This window comes from Equus asinus, chromosome 15 (assembly GCF_041296235.1).
Source record: "Equus asinus isolate D_3611 breed Donkey chromosome 15, EquAss-T2T_v2, whole genome shotgun sequence".
NCBI lineage: Eukaryota > Metazoa > Chordata > Mammalia > Perissodactyla > Equidae > Equus > Equus asinus.
Window position 1 is genome coordinate 4,032,906 of NC_091804.1, and position 21,505 is coordinate 4,054,410.

Below are 21,505 nucleotides of genomic sequence, written 5' to 3' on the forward strand. Positions count from 1 at the left end.
ATTAGCTTGGAAACGTTTGGAGTTTTATTTCTTGCTGTCTGTAAAGGCCAGGAGAATTCTCCCCCGAATAGTTTGCTGTGCAGAAGTCGAATGTTCAACCTGCCCTAATACCAACCACTCCCCCTCCCACTAGTAACTTCTCTGTAACCCCCAATCCGCGGAGAAGGGAGGTGAGAGTTCCTAGCCCCTTGGAGTGCAGTTGTCACAAGGCCTGAGGCACAGCTCCAAGACTCAGGCCCCAGGACTTCTGGGGGCCAAGAATGATCATAGGAACCCCCCAGACCTCCAAAGAGGAGGGAAGGAGCTTGGAAGGTCCAAATTCTCTAAGGCTTCCACAGTATGCTCGTTGAGGGCGCGTTTTGGGCGGTAGCCAGGCCCGCGAGCCCGCAGTCTGGGTGTGCGCTCGCGCGGCCGGGAGCCGGGGAGGTGGGTCCAGCGCCTGCCTCTCTCTGTCCTCGGGTCCCTATAGAGTCAATAAAAGCGCCCGCAGAGCCCTGTGTGGCCCTAACCTCAGCGCCCTGGGAGCGCACCCGGCGCAGGGTCTGCTACGGCAGTCTATCTTCGCCCAATCTACAGCGGGCCGCACAAAACGGCACAATGGGAGAGCTGGGAGCCGGGGATGTTAGAGGCGTGCATATTAAAAAGGGACAGAGAAAGGATCGCGGGGGACAGAGAGAGGGGAAGAGGGAGAAAGGGCCCGCCGCCCCCCGCACCATTCAGCGCGCTTATCGCGGGCAGTGAATCCCGGAGTCAGGCAGAAGTCTCCTTGGGGTTTTGTTGGGCCTGTCACTGGGTCCCTTTGTCATCCGCGGGCTCCATGCTGGATTCCATATGGCCAGCTGGGCCGAGGGAGCGCGAGGAGGGACCCGCACAAAACCCAAATTGTGTCCGGCTTTCAAACCCTGTATTGTTGTCTGTGAAAGGAAGACGCATTAAAAATTCGTGCTATATCTATTGGGGAGGAGGTTGGAGGAGGGGAAAAAAGCCACCCCTGTCTTTGATGGCTTCAGAGGGCGCTAGCCCCGCCCAGGCCCCATGACACGCCGAGAGCTGGATACCTTTCTCTCTTCCCTCTCTCCCTCTCTCTCTTTCTCTGTCTCTTCCACCAAATACTGGCTCTAACGCTCAGGCTCGGGTCTGCGAACCGTATGCCCTAAGCGTTGCGGCTCCTTGAGCGCGCTTTGTATGTTGCTGTGAGCCAGAACTGGCAGTTAGCTTCTCCTGCCTGGGAGCCCCGCGTCGAAGCCCTCGGACCGTGCCGCTGCAGGAGGAGATCCGAAGTGCTTGGCCCTGGGGGATGCTCGGACCCCGCAGGCTTCGCAGCTCCACGGTAGATGAAATCCAGTCCTCTTGCTCCGGCACCGGAACCGGAACCGTGGCGACGCCTGAGCGTAGAGAGCCACCCTTCCACGCGCTGCGGGAAAGGCTCGGAGAGGCCGAGGGACGGCTTAGTCCTGGGTCCAGCTGGATTTTGGCTGCGGGCGGCTCTGAGGCCCCTTCCACCTAGCCAGACCACCAATCCCCTGTCATTCGAATTATGCGCAGGGATCCCACGGGCATCTCGGTGCGACAAGAAACCAGTTTAAGAACTTCTTTCACCAGCCCCCCACGCCTCATGTCGGAGGAAAGAGGGACTTCCTCTCTGATTCTCAATGTCTCCTGCACCGTTTGGCTAGCAGAAGGCAATGACAGAGACACAGAGCGGAGCTTCCCAGGAATTTGCCTGCCGTTTGCCTCTCCTAAGCAGTCCGAGTCAGCGTGGGGCAGTCGCTGATCTTTGGGTCATGCCTTTCCCCAATAGCCGAGTCAAAAACCCCCATAAGCATCCCCCAAACGAAAAATATGTGCTAAACAAAAAGAGCTCATGCTGAGCTCGGTGGGACTAAAAATAGAGCCTGCGCGTGTCCCCTTGGTCAAAGTCACTCAGCCCTTAATGACCACAACTGAGATGGTGGAAATTCCAGCTAATCCAACATATGGGCACTCCCCCTTTTCCTATTTAGTACTACTGTCATATTTAGTAGAATCGGATAATTTGGTGAGAGTAGGAACCCCCTTCTCAACGCTCCCCAGCCCCGCCAGGAAACTACTTATTTTCCTTACCTATTGACTGTTGGGCTTAGTTGAGACCTGGTGTGGATTTCTCGAGCCTTTTCAAGAGCCTGGTCATTGAAAAGCTAATCCAATATTTACCGAGCATAAGGACAGTTCTCAGACGTATTTAAGGCCCCTCGCTAAGTGATTACTTAGACTGAAGACAAAGGCCAGGGAAGGGGGCGTCCAGGCGCGCCAGATCCCGCCCCGGGTGGACTCTCCCCACCCAGAGCTAGGAAACCAGGCGCGAACTTGTGAGATGCTGAGGTTCCCCTCCTGTGCTTAAGTGGTGTGTGGATTAGATATTGTGTTGGCCGGTATTTCAGGAAATATGTACTTGTGGCTTCCTGAGAGGCCAGGCGCAATGACACTCTAAACCGTGTCGATATATCATCTTTTATCCAGGATCTGCAAATAAACCCCTGATCCCCTCGGCGCATTATAGCCGCCGCTATCTCTCCAAGGAAGCGATCTGAGTTTTATTGCTTTCACCAACGCCCCAACACACACACACACACACACACACACACACACACACACACCCCTCCCCCGTCTGGTTTTTAAAGGCTCTAATTTTTTTTTTCCTCCGGGGCATCGTTATTAATAAAGAGGCGCATAGGCCTCGGCGCCCCCACCCGAGCAAGTGGGGAAACGCAGACCAGAGGGCCGCCCGCCCGCGCCAGAAGCGGAGTCCCGCAGACGCACTGCCTGGAGTGGGAGAGACTGCCGAGGCCCGCACGCCGCCTCGGCCGCCAGGAGGCGCCCCCGCACCGCGCTCCAGCCGCGTGGCTGCGCGCCGGGCCTAGTCCCGGAAGAGCGCCGGGAGGAGACCTGCTCCGGAGGTTCAGGGCTGCATTTCCACGGAAGCACGGCCCCAGGCCGGTGAGGGGGCCGAGGAGGAGTCGGCGGCTCGGAACCAGGATAAGAGCGTGCAAGTCAGACGGCGGCGGGAGCCACCCGCTCCAACCTTGACTTGCCGGTGCACGGGCGGCTTGGAAGGTGCTCGACGACAGGAGCCATCTATCTGCTCTTGATGACGCTCTTTTTCCTCCGTTGTAATCCCCCCCCCCATCCTTCTACCTCCCATCCCCTCCCCAACTTCCATCGCGAATGGTCACAAACAACAGCAAATTGGTCCTGTGGTCCAGACGCGCGCTGGCAGCTGGGAGGGCTCCACGACGGGCACCAGGGCGCGGTCTCTGCCATCCTGAGCGGTCTCCACGTCCGTGTCCGTATCGGCCCCTGTGAGTGAACGCAGAGTGAGCAGTTCTGTAAGGCTGCGGTGAGTGGGTGTCCAGGGGGTTCAGGGAGCGAGAGAACAATGCCGAAGAGGGATTCTGATTTAGGTTTGGGGGAGAAGGGAGGGAGTCCCAGGAAGAAGAGGCCTCACCTCTCGCCCGCCATCGATTCGGCGCTCCAGCTACTCCTGCTCATCCCCAATCCCAATCAGGTGCCGGTGCTGCTGCCAGCGAAGGAAGACGCAAGAGAAGCCCTCTGCCTCCTCACGCTTTTCCCCGGCCATTGGCGAGCAGTGCAGTGGCGCCACCTGGTTACCAGGGGTAGACGCCACGCGGACTCGGGGCCTTGGGGTCTCGGGGAGGGAGGCAAGAACGCCCCCTACCTAAGAGCTCCTTGTGCTGAGGGTTCGATTGGGGCGCAGGGGTATTTGAGAGTGGAAAGGGCGCCAGATTGTAGATGCCTCTTACTTCCAACCCCACCCTGGTGCCTTTCTGAGAGGCTGGGTCTGGAGCAGCGGACTAGGGGCCGAAAGCGTTAAATTCCTCAATGTCTGCGCCCCCCTCCCCCCCCCCCAAAAATAGGGCCTGCAATTCCACCTTGTTTCGCTGATTTTTCCGTGGATGCACGAGGTGGAACTGCCTCCCATCAAAGGCATTCTTGCCTCCAATGGTTGATCCCTTTGCTTTTTTGAGCCCGCCTCTCTCCCCCACCCCACCCCACCCCACCCCACCCCACCCCACCCCACCCCACCCCACCCCTCCGTGCTCGGCCTTCAACGCTAGCGAATCAATGTCAGATTAGGGACTCTGCAGTGCCCAAGTTGTCCGCGTGGTGGCGCGATTGGATAAGAAAAGACTCCCCCGTCGATCACTGTCCTGGAGCGGCGTTCGGGCACCTGCAGGATTAAGACATGTATCGGTGAGGTGTCTTTTACACCAGGGCTGAGGGGTCTGTGTGTGTGTGCGCGCGCACGTCTTGTCCGCTTATTTTAGAGAAGAAAGGACAGGTTGCTTAATCTTCATTCTGGAAGAATTAAAACTCTCGGCCCTTGAATTTGGCTCCTGGAGTGTGATGGAAGAGGCTAAAGATATCAATCCCAGCCAACTCCTTATACGCCCCCCTCTTCAGGCTGACACCCATGTAGCCTCCACCACCATGACTAAGTAATAGAATATTTCTATCACCCAAAATACTGCCTCCTGCAGAATATTTATAGGCACCGACTGAAAGACTTAGATGAAAAAAATCCCAGCCCTTTCCTGGCTGCCTGTTTTCACCTGTGGTATTTTTGCCTTCGTTCATAAAATGGTACAAAGAAAGCCACGGTTCTGTGACACCAGCCCCCATACCTGAAGGATGACAACCATCACCATTTATTGAGTATCCACTATGGCCAGGCGCCTGCTGGGCACTTCTGTGTCATCTTATCTGATTGTCACAGCCTATCTGTCCCTTCTACAAATGAGGAAACCGAGTCTCAGAGCAATTAAGCACCCTGTGCATCCGAAGAAGGCAGTATCCTCACAGAGAAAGAGTCCTGGGGGTGGAGGTGGGATTCGCCAGGGTGCCCTATCCTGTTTCAGAAGAGGGGGTTGGGGGGCAGAGACTCTCTCCTGTTCTGCGGGAGGCAGCTGGGTGGCGGGCTTCTCCAGAGCAAGACTCAGCCGTTTCCCACTAGCAATGTGTGCTCAGAGCCCAGCCCGGCTGGTCTGGGTGCGTGGTGCCAGGCCCTTGACTTCCTCCAGGAAACCTGCACACCAGCCCCTCCACTGGGTACCGAGAGGCCATCCTGAGCCAGCAAGTGTTCCCGGAGAGCAAAGGGGGAACAGGCCGAGGGGCCACCTGAGTGGCACACTCTGAGTCTATTCTTACTCCTGAGGCCATGGCCTGCCATCTCCTTGGTTTTGGTGACATGAGCAACTCCCCTCTCCCCCCAGGATGATAAGGGGAACAAGAAAAATAGATTTTAAATTGTGAATTGTTCTATCCTTAGATGATTGCTTGTCTTTTACCAGATGTGGGAGAAATGGAAAATAAGTTATCATTCTTTTGGGTATAGTGTGGGCTCCCTAATCTGAGAAATTTAGAGAACTATTAAAAGTACTCTTACTTGAGTATTTACTTCCAGACCTTTCCATGTTTCTTTAACTCTACTAGCTACAACATCAAAGCATTGTCTCAGCATCGCCTGATGTAAAAGGGAGAGTTGGATTTATGAGGTCAAGACAAAGAAATCCAATTTTTGTACCTATGTCAGAGGATCAGACAGCTGATGGTCTGACCCTGAAGGCACCTTTCAGAAATGGCCAGCCCTTCTCCACCAGCTCATCCAGCCACGTCCTCCGAGCATGAAAAGACGTGGCTCTGGGTAGGAGGAAGGGTTTCTGACGGACTGCAGCACAGCGCCCACAGCCCCTGGCACTCCCTGTTCCCACCTGTGCCGAGGGCTGCCTACTGCCAGAGCCTGCAAGTCTCTGCCTGAAGGAGGCGCAGAAGGGTGTCAGACCCCTGGACAGTCGGCAGGTGCTACGAAGTTCATGGTCTTCAGCCAGTTTCAGGTGGAAATTGATGGATAAATGGCAGCTTCCTCACCCCAGGTGGAAGAACTGGAGACGTCCTACGCCATCTCCCAGAGGTCTGCAGTGGGACTGAAGCCCAGTTGCCCTCAGTCACAATCTGCTCATTAACACACCTGGTATTCCTTCTTTCCCTTCCCTGTCTCACTTCCCCCTCCCTTGTTGGTCCTTCCTGGGTCCCTTTCCCTTATTAAGTACTTGTATACAAGTCTCTGTCTCAGGGGCAGCTTCTGGGGGACCCCAAACTGAGATACAGATACTTGGGATTTTACTTCTGCCTTCATCCTGGACTTGGCGTTGGTCTCTCAGAGGTCACCCAAGACCTAATGGCCCATCCCAATGCCCTACTCCCCTACGTGTTTCTTGGGAATGTCCACCATTCATGCATCTTTCTGTCCTAGAGTTTGGGGTGGCAAGGAGTCACTGTGCCCAGGCGACAGTGTGAGGAGGGATACAGAGGCTAACGAGCAGCTGGCCAGCCATCTGGCTCCTCATTGCCAAGGCTGGGATGTATAGACACCCTTATGAAGAGCTGGACCTATGGCTCTCATTCCCTCAGGATCCATCCTCCAGGCCAGTGAGCCAGACTTTTCCCATCAGAAGGGAGCTCCCAGCTGCTCTGAGCACAGCTCACATTTCCTACCTCCCAGGAAAGAGAATCTCCTTGGATCAGGCAGGCACCCTCCAGTTTGCACAGTCCTCATTGGTCAGGTTCTGGGTTCAAAACATCTGATGGACAGTTGGCTTCCCTGAAGTCCAGCCTGCACCCTGACTTTTGGCTTGGGGACGCAGGACACAGGGACACACCGCCCATGCACAGAGTGTGACATCAACATGCAGAAAGAGCCACTCATTACCCAGAAGAGGCTATGGAGATGGCATGTTATGGACTGAATTGTGTCCCCCAGGGTGTGCACAAAAAGGCTGCTCCCAGCCAGAGAGCCTTAGTCAGGGTATTAATGAGATGGAAGAAAGAGGATATAAGAGCAGATGACGAGTCCCCAAGGAAGTGGACTCCAGGGCCGAAAGTATGGTGCATGGATTCTCTCATGTTTCTGAGACAGATGTGGGAAAGAATACATCCATGCCCGGAAAGGGCTCAAACGCCAACTGGAAAACCCCTGATGAGAGTGGCCCGTGTGGCCCAGTGTGGCCGGGAGTGTCTGGAGCAACGAGCTCGCTGTGTGTGCCTGGTCCCCCTGAGGCATATTTCTTCATAGGTGAGTTGCTTTTCTTCTTGTCTCTGCAGGGCCTGGAGCAGAGTTGCTCAAATTTGAATCACCTTGGATTTTGATAAAATGCAAGTTCCGAGTTGGCAGGCCTGAAATTCTGCATTTCTAACAAGCTCCCAGGGGCTGCTGCTGCTGCCGCTGGTGCAGGACCACCCTTGGGGTTGTGAGGGCCTGGATGACAATGCCAAATGCCTTGCTAAAGATGACCCTATTAAATTATCAATAGGAAGCCTACTCGAATGATGGCCACCCCGAAAACAAAGGCAGGGAAACTTTGTAAAATAATCTTTGAATCATTTGGGAAATAAATAATTAAGAGCCATGTGAGTAAAAAGTAATCCAAAATATATGTTGACCATTAGAGCTAAGAAATCTCAGTATCAACTTGTAACAACTCCCTGCTGGAATTTTCCAGATGAGGAAACTGAGGTGCCCAGAGGGAAACACGCTGCCCAGGGCTGCCAGCCATGTGGAGGATCCCTGCTCCACGCCCACGCCCTTCCCACAGTTACCCTGCGAGAGGCACAGCCGAGTGGGCTTCCCTGTCTTCGGAATGAAGACCGCGTGACCGCAATACACTTTTACCTCAGAAAGATGAAGCCAGAAGACGGTCTGCGTCAAGCGCAACCTTGGAGAAGTTATTTACGCTCTCTGAGCCTGATTCCTCACTGGCTAAAAAAAAAAATTAAAAAGGATATACCTGCCCTTCTTGATTCAAAGGGCATCACAAGGAGGTCGTGAAGGTATCGAATCATTTGGAAATGGAGGAGCTGGACTCCCAATGGGAGTCCCAGCACACACCCCTTCTCATGGCAGAGGACTCCAGTGAGATGAGGGAGACGGGCTGCACACCCAGGAACGGGTGAGGACAGAGGAGGTGGGGAGAAGAGGAGCAAGCCGGAGGGACAGGCGGGGCGAGGCTCTGGAGTGTCGGGTGAACACGGTAAAGGACTCGGGGCGCACTGCCGGTGGATAGTTCTGCAGTGAGGGTCCTGTGCCCGTGCTCTCCAGTACGGTAGCCACCAGCCACATGTGGCTATCAAGCACTGGAAATGTGGCTAGAGTGGCTGCAGAACTGATTTTTAAATTTTATTTAATTTTCATTAATTTAAATTCAAATAACCACATGTGGCCAATGATTCCCATGTTGAACAGGGAAGAGCTAGATCATACCGAACATTTGTTTGGAGCTGTAAAAGGAAAAATAAGTTAGCCTTTCTTCCTTCCTATAAATGCTAATTAACATCACTGCAATTAACCTGCTAATTAACCACTATTCACAGCTCTTCAACTGCTCTTATGAAACCTTCAGTTCACTCTGAAATGAATAGCCATGATGGCAAGGGTTAGGGAATGGGCTGGGAGTGGGGATGTATATTTATCTGTTCACACACTCTTTCTACCCTCAATCACAAATGCCTCAGGCTAGATAAAATTCCATAAAAGATGAGGAGGTTTTTAAAAAATATGTTAGGAGCCTTGGTTGATTCCTGACTATGTAACTGGCTGGGATGGGTGGAGTGGGACATGTGGGGACACTCAGAAATGCCAATTACTGCTCAGCTGGAGGGAGGAATGGAGCCACCTACAACAGGTTCTTCATCTTTTGTGCACCAAAGACCCTTTGACGGGCTGGAGAATACTATAGAACCCTTCTCAGAAGAACGAATTTAGGTCATAAAGGAAATTAGATTGAAATATGATTCTACCCCTTGGGAATGAGGAACTTATTAGAGCTCTTTAATTTAAGCAGAGTGACTGAGATCCTTTCCTTGGCCACCGCTGTCGCCTCTCTCACCAGCTGCTGCCTTTGCTGACTCAGAGTGAGTCAGGACAAGAAGACACGTCAAGATTTGCCTTCTTCCCTGGAATTCATGACATTGGAAGGCAGAAGGACTGCCTTCTGTGTCAGAGAAGAGTGTCTGAAGTCACCACAGAGTGTGGACCATGGACATCATGGTGAGACGATCGAGGGACAGTGTTGCCTGAGGCAGGATTCTGGTGTTGATGGGCATGTGAGCTGAGTGAGGGGCTAGGAGATGGGTTGCAGCGATTGCTCTCTTGTTAACCCTTCCAACTCCCATTTCGCTCTTTTCTGTGGACATAATGACATTTCCTAAAATTAGGCATGATATCAGCAACAGGAGAAAATAACAAGGCAAATTGAATGCCACTCTTGATGCAAACACCCTTTTAAAGTTTCTCCCTGCTCCTATGCAATTAGACAGAGCAATTACGAACGCTGTTGTCAGCCCCCCCAGACCCACTGGTTAAAATGAAAGGCTCTCATGGAGACTTGGGCAGGACGGCTGGGGAGACTGCTTGTTCAGGGCATGCTGACACAATTATCGCAGCTGGGTTAATTAATCAAATGAGGAAACGCGATACCAATTCATCTTGCAGCAGTAAGCCAGAGCGTTCAAATGCGAAAGGTGCAGAATAAACAAGGCAATCCATTCTTATCTGGATCCCTGTAGTGACTGTAAAGTTGGAGGACCATGCTCTGATGGAGTTCAACTGTGTGGCTGAAAAGTAAGGGAAGGCGATGCTGATGAATGCTTTCATAATGCTCCCGGAATAATAAACTGGTAACAGTACATCTCACGGGGATGTTTTCCATTCTTAGGTTGGTTTTTTCTTTTTGTTCTCCCAGCATTTATAGTATTCGTGTTTATGCCACAATATAACTTCACGGATTCTGATAAAGCAGATCTTAAAAGCAAATTTATTTCTTTAAACATTCTAACACCACATCAATTTAAAAGGTTCTTCAGATTTTACAAGGCATTAAAGTTATTAAAATAGAATTTGCATGAACATTTTATTGAATATTTAGTAATGGTTGCAATGTAGCTGTTTGTGGTTGTGTCAGGTACTAAAAACATACTTTTACATTAAACACCAACCTTTTAGAGCTCTCTGCTGAAAATCTCAATAAAGTCTGTTTCTAAAAGGTACGATGGGTCAACTCCTGCTGGCGAAAGTAACAAAATGCGCCATGCCATTTTATACACAATTCAAGCTTTTGATAAGCTTCAAAATATGTGCCCTTTCTGAGTAAATAAATAATTTAGATGCAGTTTTAATAACTGCCGGAACCAAGAATATATATGATCAAATATGGTATCACTGAGGAGAAGGACTAAGATATTTCAGGGTTTCATTTTGTACCTTCTACACTGTTTGAATATATATTTCTATATGTGTAATACCTCTACCAATGATAATTCCAACAATGATAGCTAAAGGTTTGGCTCTGCAAATACACAGTTGAGCAGAAAAATTCTCAAACTGTTCCAAATGATTATTATGTGAATGAAAATTCCTTTTATATGACTTCAGAAAATTAAAGATAATGCTAACTAAAACCTACCCATCTATTTTAATTGGATTATTGGTTCTTAATGATTTCAAACTTATGAAAGACCACCCTATAGTTTAATACACTCTCCAAAACTTATGGCTAACATTGTTTAGATGAAATTTAAGGAAATTCATCCTTTTCTTCTTTTAAAGAGTATTATCTTCCCCCCACCGCAAGACCAGGAAGTGGTCTCCAGCTTACTAAAAGCAAAACAGTGCCCCTTCCTCCCTATCTGCCAGCTGCCTCCTTGGGCTTCTTGCTCCGCTCCTCCCTTTCTTCCCGAGGAGCCCCACATTCACAGCGCCAAACCCACTTCTTCCCCAGCCCACTCTCACTTCCAGGCCTTTATCATGGATCAAAGTCTGCATTCTTGAAGATGAGAAGGCCCAGCCCACAACCCCACTCCTAGAACCAAATGTGTGCAGAGCACCAAGAATAGTGCCTACCTGCCACAGATGTTCAATACATGGTCATTCCCTGCAGCTGTGTCCTCATTGTCACCATCAGTATTGCCATCTGCATGCCGAGTGCTGGTTTAAGGTCCAGACTCTGCCGTCAACTAACCTTCTGGGTCAAACTTGCTGTTGTGATGGTGTTGTGATGATTCTACTCAAAACCTCTACGCCTCCCTTTCTTGTTCTGTAGAATGGGGATAACAGCAGCCTAGTTACAGGAACACTGGATGGATTAAACGTGTTTATGCATTTACAGCCTTTAGCGTGGCCCTGGTTAAGTAAGCTCTCAGTGAATGTTGGATCATTTTATTAGCTACCAGTTGGTCTTGTCTTCAATTTTTCCCCCAGTCCTGACTAATTCTACATGTTGTTTCAAATAAATCTTCATAAGTATAGTTTTATAAATACTTGCTTTAAAAAGTTGAAGAGCTCCTCACTATCTATTCAATAAAATACCAAGTTTTGCATCTGGACCTGGAAGGCCTGCCCCTCTGGATGCCCACCCACTTTCCAGCCATTCCACCTCTACTGGCCTCTGCAGCCTAATGCCTTAGCCCCAAAAGTTTTCTCATCAACCCCAGAACTCAGCACCTCTTTCTGTGCTGATACCCAGTGTCTAGATTTTCTTTTGGTTGATGGCGGGGTTTGGTTCTTTACATGCATCCCGCTCTTCAGCCGGGCTGGCAGTGACTCTGGGCCAGATCTGAGTCTCACTCCCGTAGGCCCTCAATCAAGGTTTGCTGTTGCTGCTGAAATAAAATGAGAAAATGCTATAAAACGCACAAAGCCCGGTGGAAATTGAAGGTGTTAATTAAAATGCCACTTTTGCGTATAGTACTAATCATCATCTCGATGAAAGAACTCTAAAGTGCATCACCAGTGGAATTCAGGATCCTTGCAGGTGATCCATCTTTCTTCCTGGCATTTGTCACCTAATGAATCTTAAATGTTTAGCCTGTGAGAACTCTGGTTTAATATCGATCCAAGTACTGGGCTGTGTTGAGCTCTCTTGGAGGAATTACCAGGGGGAAAGAGCGCCCTCTTTAAAAAGCTCTGGACCAAACGTGTGAAAAGGAAAGAAGGCTTTCAAATCAAAATGCATACATTTTCCAGTCCCCCCTAATGTCAGTACCCAATGTAAACAGGTTGTATTAGCCTCTGTTTATCTTGCTTTCTGGAGTTAAAACAGCTTTAACTGAAGAGAACACCACCGGGTTTCCTACTGTGCTTTCAAAAGTCAGGATTTGGGATATTCCATGACAGGATGTCAGTTGGACAGATACAGAGTTCTTTTCCACGCAGCTGTCATCACACTTGGCAATACACCAGCGTGTGTTTACATTTACCAAATCAAGCTGTGAAGTGTTTCATCATCAGGAAAACGTTTACTTTTTTGGTATTTCAATTGTTCCCTTAAGGTGGAAGAATCTATTTTGAATAGTTCTATATATAATTTTTTCAAGCAATTTTATGGCTTTACATCTGCCAGGCCAATGAAACCTGCCAAAGCAGCTATATGTTTTTGGAGACTACCTATTGAAGAGAACACTTTTTAATTATTTTTTTCCCTAACTTTGTGTTTTGAAATTATTTTACACTTTCAGAAAGTTGCAAAAATAGTTCAGAGAGTTGCCATCTGCCCTGACCCAGATTCCCCTAACATTTCCCTGTCACATAACCATAGAATGATTATCAAAACCAAGACATTAACCTGGAAACAATACTCCTAACTACACCCTTGATTTGGATTTCACCAGTTTTCCCACTGACATCCTTTTTCTGGTCCAGGATCCCACTTTCCATTTAGGTATTACGTCTCTTTAGTCTTCTCCAATCTGTGCAGTTCCTCAGTTTCTCCTTGTCTTTCACAATCTTGAAACTTCTACAGAGTACTGATCAGTTACCTTGTAAATGTCTTTCAATTTGGATTTGTCTGGTGTTTTCTCATGAGATTGAAATTGTGCATTTGGGGCAAGAATACTACAGAAGTAAGATACCCTCAGAACATGGTGTCAGAGATGTGGATGTATCTTATCACTGGTGATGTTAACCCTGATCATGTGGATAATTTGGCGTCTGCCTGGTTCCTCCACTGTAGTTACTAGTTTTCGCTTTGTAATTCACAAGTATCTTAGGAGAAGGACTGTTTAGACTATGCAGATAACCTGGTTCTCTTCAAACTTTTGCCTTCTGATTTTGGCATCCAGCGAGGGATCTTGCCTATTGCAGTTATTACTGTGATGTTGGCCTCGTGGTGCTTGTGTACTTCTCTCATTCATGAGGACACTTTTGAACAGATTTGTAGGTATTTCAAAACAAAGTTCACGTACTTGAAGATTTCTTCCTAATAGTAACTTCCAAAGATCTTAAAAGCTATCTCCAAGGTCAGCTCCAGGTATCGCCTTGTCTCTTTTACCCCAATTGTGATTTCTCACAGTGGAAGTTTGGTCTCATTAAACTGAACATTAAAGTAACCTCAAAATGAAATGCTACAAAAATGCATTATGAACAGCGAGGGGGGTAGGACAAAGTGAACGTGTTGATGCTGAGCAACCAACCCAGGATGCCCACCATTCCTCCCCCAGTTTTTATATGCTTTCGAGAAGCGGACATGATTTTTAAAATGAAGTAAATTTAAAATGTGCTGTTTATGTCTACATTTGTGGGTACTTATTTTTGTGTTTATTAACTGGAAACTTCTTTCAAAGAATATAACAGCTTGTCCTCAAAACAACTAAGAATACACCAAGCGTGGCCATAAACTCCCGCTTTGCCCTGTTTCCATGATGGCTCTGAGTCCTCATGTTCGAGGAGAGTAGCTTATTCTTTGATTGGCTTCCAGAAGAAACATGGTCAAGGGGTCAGGGTTGTTTGCCCAGGAGATGGAGGATAAAGCAGTCTTCCACCCTCAAATATAAAAGGCTTTATAAGAAAGAACGTGTTATAAAAAGGTCAAGGCTGTCCAAGAGCTGAGTTACTCAAAACCCACGGGGAAAGTAAAGGTGGTTTTGATCGTCATGAGTAGACGTGGAAACAAAGGAGATTGAGAAAGGGGTTGTTTAAAATATGATCTGCCCAGCTCAGCTGAACTCCAAAGCCTGATTCTGAAGTAATCTTCTTGCTGTCAGAGCGCCCCTCACCTGGTCAGGTGAGCTCTCGCTATTGAAGGAGGGGTGCGATGTGGGTGCTGACTTAGCCTCCTGCATTGTGAAGGGGGCTGTGTCTTTAGAGTCTTTGTAATGAGGGATGGTGAGGTCACGACGAATCAATTTTATATGACAATTGCTCATCAATCTTTAAAAGAAAACGAATTTTAATAACCGTAGTTCGTACTTGCTTAGTATTTACTTTATTCAGGCACCGTTCCAAGCGCTTTACATACATTGCCTTATTTAATCCTTACAACAGCCTTATGTGGGAGGTACCACATAGCGCCTCCATTTCACAGATAGAAAAACCACATCATGGGAGGGTTTAAGTTGCCTGAAATTGCATAGTAAGTGGCAGGCATGGGATTCAAACCCATGCCGTCTGAAGTCAGAGCTCATACCTTAACCTTCCTGCTCTAGCAGCTACAGAATAAGTGGCTCATCAGGTAGCATCAGAAAAAGGTGAATGTTATGTCTCGTAATGTGAAATGTTAGAGCAGATGCTTAGAAAAACCACCAGCAGCACCAGCAGTAGTCCCTCTTAGCTGTTACCACTGTACCTCACAGCCATCACACTGGCCCATGGGCCACACTGCAGTCATGAAGCAAAGGTGCCTCGTCATACCTGAGTGCAGGCTTACCTGAAACGAAACTCCCTTCCCCACCTGCCTTCCCTCCAGGTGCCATGGGATCAGAAAGGGTCCATTGTCATTGGCATGCAAGGTCCCCACCGGCTCCAGACAAAGCCAATCTCAGCTAACCTGAGAGCTCTTTTAATGAAAATAAGCCCCAAAGCAGGCAAAAGGTCTTTTAATACAGTCATATCTGTGTCATTATGGACAGGAGTAAGTCAAAGTAATGCTACTAGAAGGAACATATATTCTTTACGTAGACTGGAGTCTTTGGAAGAAAACTAATAGCCCTTGGCTGTGGCTTGTTGTGTTTTCTCATAGGCGAATTCAATAGGAGAGCAGCGGCAGCAGCATCGCTGTCAGGGAGTCAAAATGGGAAGGGCAGTGCCCATAGCATGCCCCCAGTGCCTGGGCCCACTGCCTGTGGGGCCCTCACTCTGCAACAGCAGAGCCCTGGGCGGGGAAAATCCCACTAATACCCCACTGAAGAAGGAGCCACCAGAGTTTGCAAGAAAGAGGGAGGAATTGAAATCTGGGACTCTTTTCCTTCTTCTAAGAAGGGGCAAGTGTCCTAAGGGAGGCGGGGGAGTGGGGAGACTAAAGAGAGGCAATCAGAGGAGGAAAGGGGGGATAGAGGAGATAGCTATCCTGCCCACCCTTCAAAGGGTCCATACAAATATCACCTAGATTTCCACTCATGTTTCTTTCAAATTTTTTATTCTCCCTGGAGCAGTGGCTCTCTGAGGCGTCAGGAGGAATGTAGCATCATTGACTTAACTCGCATTGTATACAGAACATCCCACCACAGAGAGACACCAGCTCTGTGCCAGAACCTGCCTCCTGGCTTGAGCTCCACACACCGAGCTCTGCCTGCTTTTCATGGGTTTCTTTTCATCGTCCGCAGTACTCGGACTTCTTCACGCTGTCTCTCATGCACATAGGGTCACCAGTAGCCTTTGGGTTTGAATTTGGAAGGATGGAGTAGGGCAGCACAGTGATATTCTTTGTGTGTGTGACCAATTTCTAATTCGGGTGTGCTGGTCACATATTGCTGTGTAATGAATCACCCCAAAACTTAGTGGCATAAATCACCATTTGCTCCTGCTCACAGATTCTGCTGGTCAGGAGTTCAGATGGCACAGTGGGGACAGCTCACCTTTGCTCCTCAACGTCTGGAGCCTCAGATAGTCTGAGCTGAGGCTGGAGCCACTGGCGCTGGAGGACCCCCCTTCTAAGAGGGCTTCTTCACTCCCGTGTCTGGCGTCTGGGCTGGAGTGGCTGAAGGATGGGCATGGCTGGGACTGTCAACCAGAATGCCTCCATGTGGCTTCCCCAGCAAGGCCGTCTCAGAGTAACTGAACTTCTTACATGGTAGCCCAGAGCTCCAAGAGTTAACATTCCACAGGGAAACACAGAAGCTTGAGGATGTTTATGACCTGGAGTTGGGAGTCACATAGCCTCACTTCTGCCAAGCACTACTGGTTGAAGCAGTCAGAGTTCACAGGGAGATTCACAGGGAAAGAAGAGAAGCCTCACCTCTTGATGGAAGAAGTAGTAAAGAATTTGTGGCCACAAATTTTAAAGCTGCCACAATGGGGTGTTTTTTGAAACCAGAGACTGCTTCTGCCACATGTTTATTTCTCATGAGAATGTTCCAGAAAGCCACTTAGACTGTTGCTTTGGGTATATTCAAGTGGTTCTTAAATTGTAGAGTGTATAAGAATTGCTGGGAGCTCATGAAAAGTACACATACTCCGGATGCATCCCCAGAGCTCCTCTCTTCTGGGTCTACTTATTGCCTGTAATCTGCACCCAGGTCATTCTGATACTTCTGGTTTATTATTTGTTATTTTTTCTTCTTGTATCCTTTTTTCCCTCTTAATTGGTTTGGAAGTTACACAACCTATTTCTATTCATCTAGTGGAAACCTCAAAATTTTACCTTTCTTGTTTACTTTAATAAAGTCTAACGCTAATACCTTAACATTTCTCCTGGATAATACCTTAGAACATTTAACTCGGTCACTCACTTCTTGACTGAAATCCTACTGTTGTTTCATATTTTAGTGCTCCACATTTTGGGCTTCAGTCTTGTCACAGATACTGTGGAGTGCCCTGCCGTATCTCCCAGTCCACCCTGGAGGTCATCAGCAGCTTCAATGGGTAGTTCTTACATGCACTGAGGGCTTCCTATCTCAAGCACCTGCATTGCTCTTCTGAGGGTTTTCACCGGTTGCAAGAGTACACTTCACCTGCAGCAGGCCAGAAGAGTGACACGAAGGAGCAACTCTCAGCCAATGAAGGACGAAAGTTACTGGATACATACTCCAACTTCCTCACCTCATGGGGAAAAAATTCTGCAGAGTGCTACCCACAGACTTTCAGAGGATCTCTAGTAGGCTTGAGTCCCAGTTGTCAACAGCAGTTACCTGCTCATTAACCTGCCTTCTGCTGGCTTCCTTCTCTTTCCTCTCTCACTTCTCCATTCACGTGGCAGTGCTTTCTGGCACCACCTCCCAAATAAATGACTTGCAGTCAAGCGTTCGTCTCAGAGTCTGCCTGGGGAGGAACCTGAACTAAGATGACCCCGTAAATTAGAGATTTTTGTTATTTTATGCAGAACAAAGTTTAGATATACCATGCTTACCACCAACTTCTTTGCTTATCATTCCTTCTTCTATCTCTGACCTTTCTTCTAGAGAATGTGCTTTAAAAGTTCCTTGGTGAAAAACTGTTTAGTTTTGTTTTTACTTAAATGTCTCTTTGTTTCACTTCACTTCCATCTTTGAAGGATATTTTGGCTGGGGATAGAATTCTAGGTTGGCATTTACTTTATTTTTGCTGGTTTCTGTTGTTGACTTTGTGAAATCTGCTGTACACTACCATTACTTTGCAGGTGGTCTCACTTTTCTCTCTGGCTGCTTCTAAGATCCCCTCTTGGTTGTTGGGATTTTTGCAGTTCCATTATAATGTGTTTAAGTGTGTTTTATCTTCTATTGATCTTGGTAGGTAAGGGTTGCATTTTCTGTACCTGCGGATTAATATCTTTGGTCAGTTCTAGAAGATTCTCAGCCACCATCTTTTCAAATGTTACCACTCATTGTCTCTTATCTCTTCTGGAATTCTTATTAGATATCTGTTAAATCTGCTCATTTTATCCTTCACATCTCCTTATCTCTTGTTCATATTTTCTATCTGTTTGTTTCTCTGTGCTGCATTTTTGGAAATTTCTTTAGCTCTATCTTATAGTTTACTAATTTTAGACTATGTGTAATTTTTAGTTTAGCTTACCCAATAAGTTTCTTTTTATTTCCACAACTAAATTTTTATTTCTAATTGGTTCTTTTTCAAATCCACCCTGTAAGTTTTTAGTCTCAATTGCTTCCTTATTTTTGTGAGTCCATCCTTCATACATAGCTTTTCTATGTTCTGTATGTGAAATTTCGAGATTTCATGTCCTGGAGTTTAAATCTGTTACTTGTTGTTAATGCGTACTCTCACTCATGGAGACTTTTTTCCTTGTATGTTTGATAATCTTTGATTTTAATCTCATATTTGGTCCATTAATGTGTAGAAAACCTAAGAGTCCAAACTGAAGATTCTTTCCTCCAGAATGGATTTGTAATTGATTCTGCAAAGATCCAGGGGTACTAATAACCTGGGATCCTTTTTGTCCCCTTCCTGGGGTCTCAAGGTCTCTTCCCATATCACCAACTCCCCTCTCCTCTCAGCACACACATATGTACCCTTTAGCCTTGGAAATACTAGTAATGGCCTTTGTGTGTATGTATGCTTAGCTTATTGTCCTCCACTCTGCTTTAAGATCACTGTTGTTTTTGCTACTCCTTCCTACCTTCATTGGAGGTTTCCTTACATCCTGAAAGCCCAGAAAAGGTCTCATTGTTCACAGTAGAAGGGCATCTCAGGGAGTTTGGCCCACCATATTGCCCAAAGTGGAAGTGATTTATATGTTTCTGTATCTCTGCTTCACACATCAGGTAACACTGTAAAATACCACATTATGTGATGTGGGTGCATTTGTGTGTGTGTGTGTGTGTGTGTGTGTGTTAATTTGTATTATTGTTCAGCAAATATTCACTCTCCCCTTCTTCCCCACAAGAGACGTCTCTTCCCTTTTCTTTTGATGTTATATTTGGCTATATGATTTTTATATTGGCTTTGGCCAATGGAATGTAGGCAGAAATGACAGTGTGCCAGTTCCAAGCAGATGTTTTAAAAGATATTGGAATTTTCTGCCAGTACTTTTGAACTCCTACCTATTACCATAAGAGGAACGTGTCCAAGGTAGGCATTGCTCCTCATCCTGGGTCCCAGAATGAAAGACACACAAAGTACTGTTAAACCCCAAAACCTGAAGCAGAGCCTCTGCAACTGAACCACAGATCCAGAGCAAGAAAAATAAATATTTTTTGTTGTGAACCTCTGAAATTTTGGAGTAATTTGTTAAGCTGCATTATCAAAGAGAAGAGGAATAATACAACATGTGTATATATTTGAAGTAGCATTGTGTTGTGTGCAGGGTGAGGTGGGGTGGGGTCATAAGTGACTTTTAGACTCCAAAGTGGAAGGTGGTATTTTTTCATGGTGAGGCCCTTCCTTTGTTTTAGGAGGGATCATTTTGGTAAGCCCTTTCTATCAAGCACATGTGAGGCAAGAAAATAACTTATTTCATTGTTATCAGGGAAGACTTTCCGATTGAGATATTAAATATCCTATATAATCCTGAAAAGTGTTGTCTTTATTAGAACAGAGACCATATCCACTGAGATTATGAAGACTGAAACTGGTCTTTTATTTCCTGGGACTTGGGACCATGGACACAGAGAAGGAAGACAGAGAGAAGGGAATCCCAGTTTCAGGGGATACAATGTTTGGCCATCAAAGCTAGGCCCAGGAGGGAATTGTGTGTGAAGGATCGTATACTGGACCATAGGAATAGTAGTAGTAATATTCCCTTTCAAACCTTCCTTTTCTGTGTTGTAGCTTCGTCTCTCTCCTTCAGAGAAGTTTGCAAGCATTTTGAGTTAGTTGTGTTAGTCTTATTTTCTGTTGCTTTGGCATTCTTTGGGTCCACCCTTTAAGACAAAACATTTCTGGCAGAAATGCTGCTTGATAGAGATGCAATAATAAGATAGACAGAGGGGATGGATGTTGAAGCCCCATGCAAGAGGCACCAAGTGACCACCAGTATGCATTTGTGGAACTTGACAGTATTTCTGGGAATTCTTAGGAATACAAATAAAAAGGAACCAATGAAAGACAAGGACCTCTCAGCAGACCCTGAAGATGAGATCTTGGACACTGACAGTATTAAAGGTCCTTGAAGTATGAAGACAGAGAACAAACAGATGCTTACCTATTATCTTTTCCTATTTTTAAAGTTTAATACTCAAAAAGAAAGACATATGACAAGTGTATAGCTTGATGAATTTCTGCAAAGTGGACACACCCACGAAACCAGCATCCAGATCAACAAAGAGAACATTTCCAACACCCCTAGAAGCCCCCCAGCCCCTCTCAGTCACTACCCACCCAAGGGTAACCACTATCCTGAGCTCCAAAAACACAGATTAGTCTTGCTTGGTTTTGTACTTTGTGTAAATAGAATTACACAGCATGTATTTTCTTGTGTCCAGCTTCTTCCACTCAAGATTATAACTGTGAGCTTCACCTGTATAGCTGCATATAGTCGTGGTCCATGAATTCTCATTGCAGCATTCAGTATGCGAATATAGCACAATTTACTTATCCATTGTATTGTAGATGGGCATTTGGGTAGATTCCAGTTTGGGGCAATTATGAATATTTTTATGGATTATTTTATGGATTATTTATTTTTATGAATATTTTATGGATTTATTTTAGTCTATGTATTTTATTGAACAGATTTATACATTTCAGTTACATTTCAGTATACCTAGGAATAGAATTGCTAGACTTGCTTATTTTTTTTTAAATATCGCCTATTTCCAAAAGGAATTTGTGATGGATTAAAATAAGAATGTCACAGATACAATAAAATTTAAAAGTGTTTATTCAAAATTACAGGTCCCAAAGAAAAGAAGGGAGTGTATTTTTATGCATGCCCACAAAAAATTAACTATCATTCCCGAGCATGGTTCATCTTATTTACCTTCTTTTCCTCAAAGAACTAAAACAAATTCTATCCTTTAATGATGGATTAAACTAGACTTCTGAATGTCCAGGCTACTTTATGTGCAGTTTTCACTTCTAATCACGTTAGGGGCAGGGAGCAGTCCATTATATATACTGCACATATGCATATATACATTATGAGGTGGTTTATATTTGTGTCAAATTATCACATAGTAAACATAGACCAACTTCAGCCACATTTTATTAGAAAAACACTACAGCGCCAGGTCTATAGTTGCCTTAATAGTACTGTACCAATGTCAATTTCCTGTTTTGACTGTGTACTGTGGTTATGTAAAATGACTATTTTTTGCAGCTTCTTGTGTCTTAAATTATTTCAAAATAAAATGTTTTAAATAGCAAAATAATAATAAAAGGTTTTTGAAGGTTTCAAATGTACTTTATTCTTCAATCATGTCACATTTTAATAGGTACACAGTGCTTTCACTTGGCATCAATTATGAGTTGGTTTTGAAACCATTCAGTTTCACACCAGCTGGGATGATCTCTCATCTCTCCACTCCTTTGGGGTGACTCTGCCAGCAGGGGACAGGATCCCTTCTACTCCAGTTTGTGCTCCTGTAGAGG

General features: G+C 46.5%; 1 protein-coding gene across 1 annotated transcript in view; it reads left to right on the plus strand.

Moving 5' to 3' along the window:
* NKX2-2 (NK2 homeobox 2) overlaps positions 1–21,272 on the plus strand; it is a 34,377-nt gene extending 13,105 nt beyond the window's left edge. Inside the window, exon 3 of the mRNA XM_070485491.1 lies at positions 16,808–21,272. Within this exon, the coding sequence (XP_070341592.1) occupies positions 16,808–16,923 (116 nt within the window). The 3' untranslated portion in view covers positions 16,924–21,272. The remainder of the gene's footprint in view (positions 1–16,807) is intronic.
* The last annotated feature ends 233 nt before the right edge of the window (positions 21,273–21,505 follow it).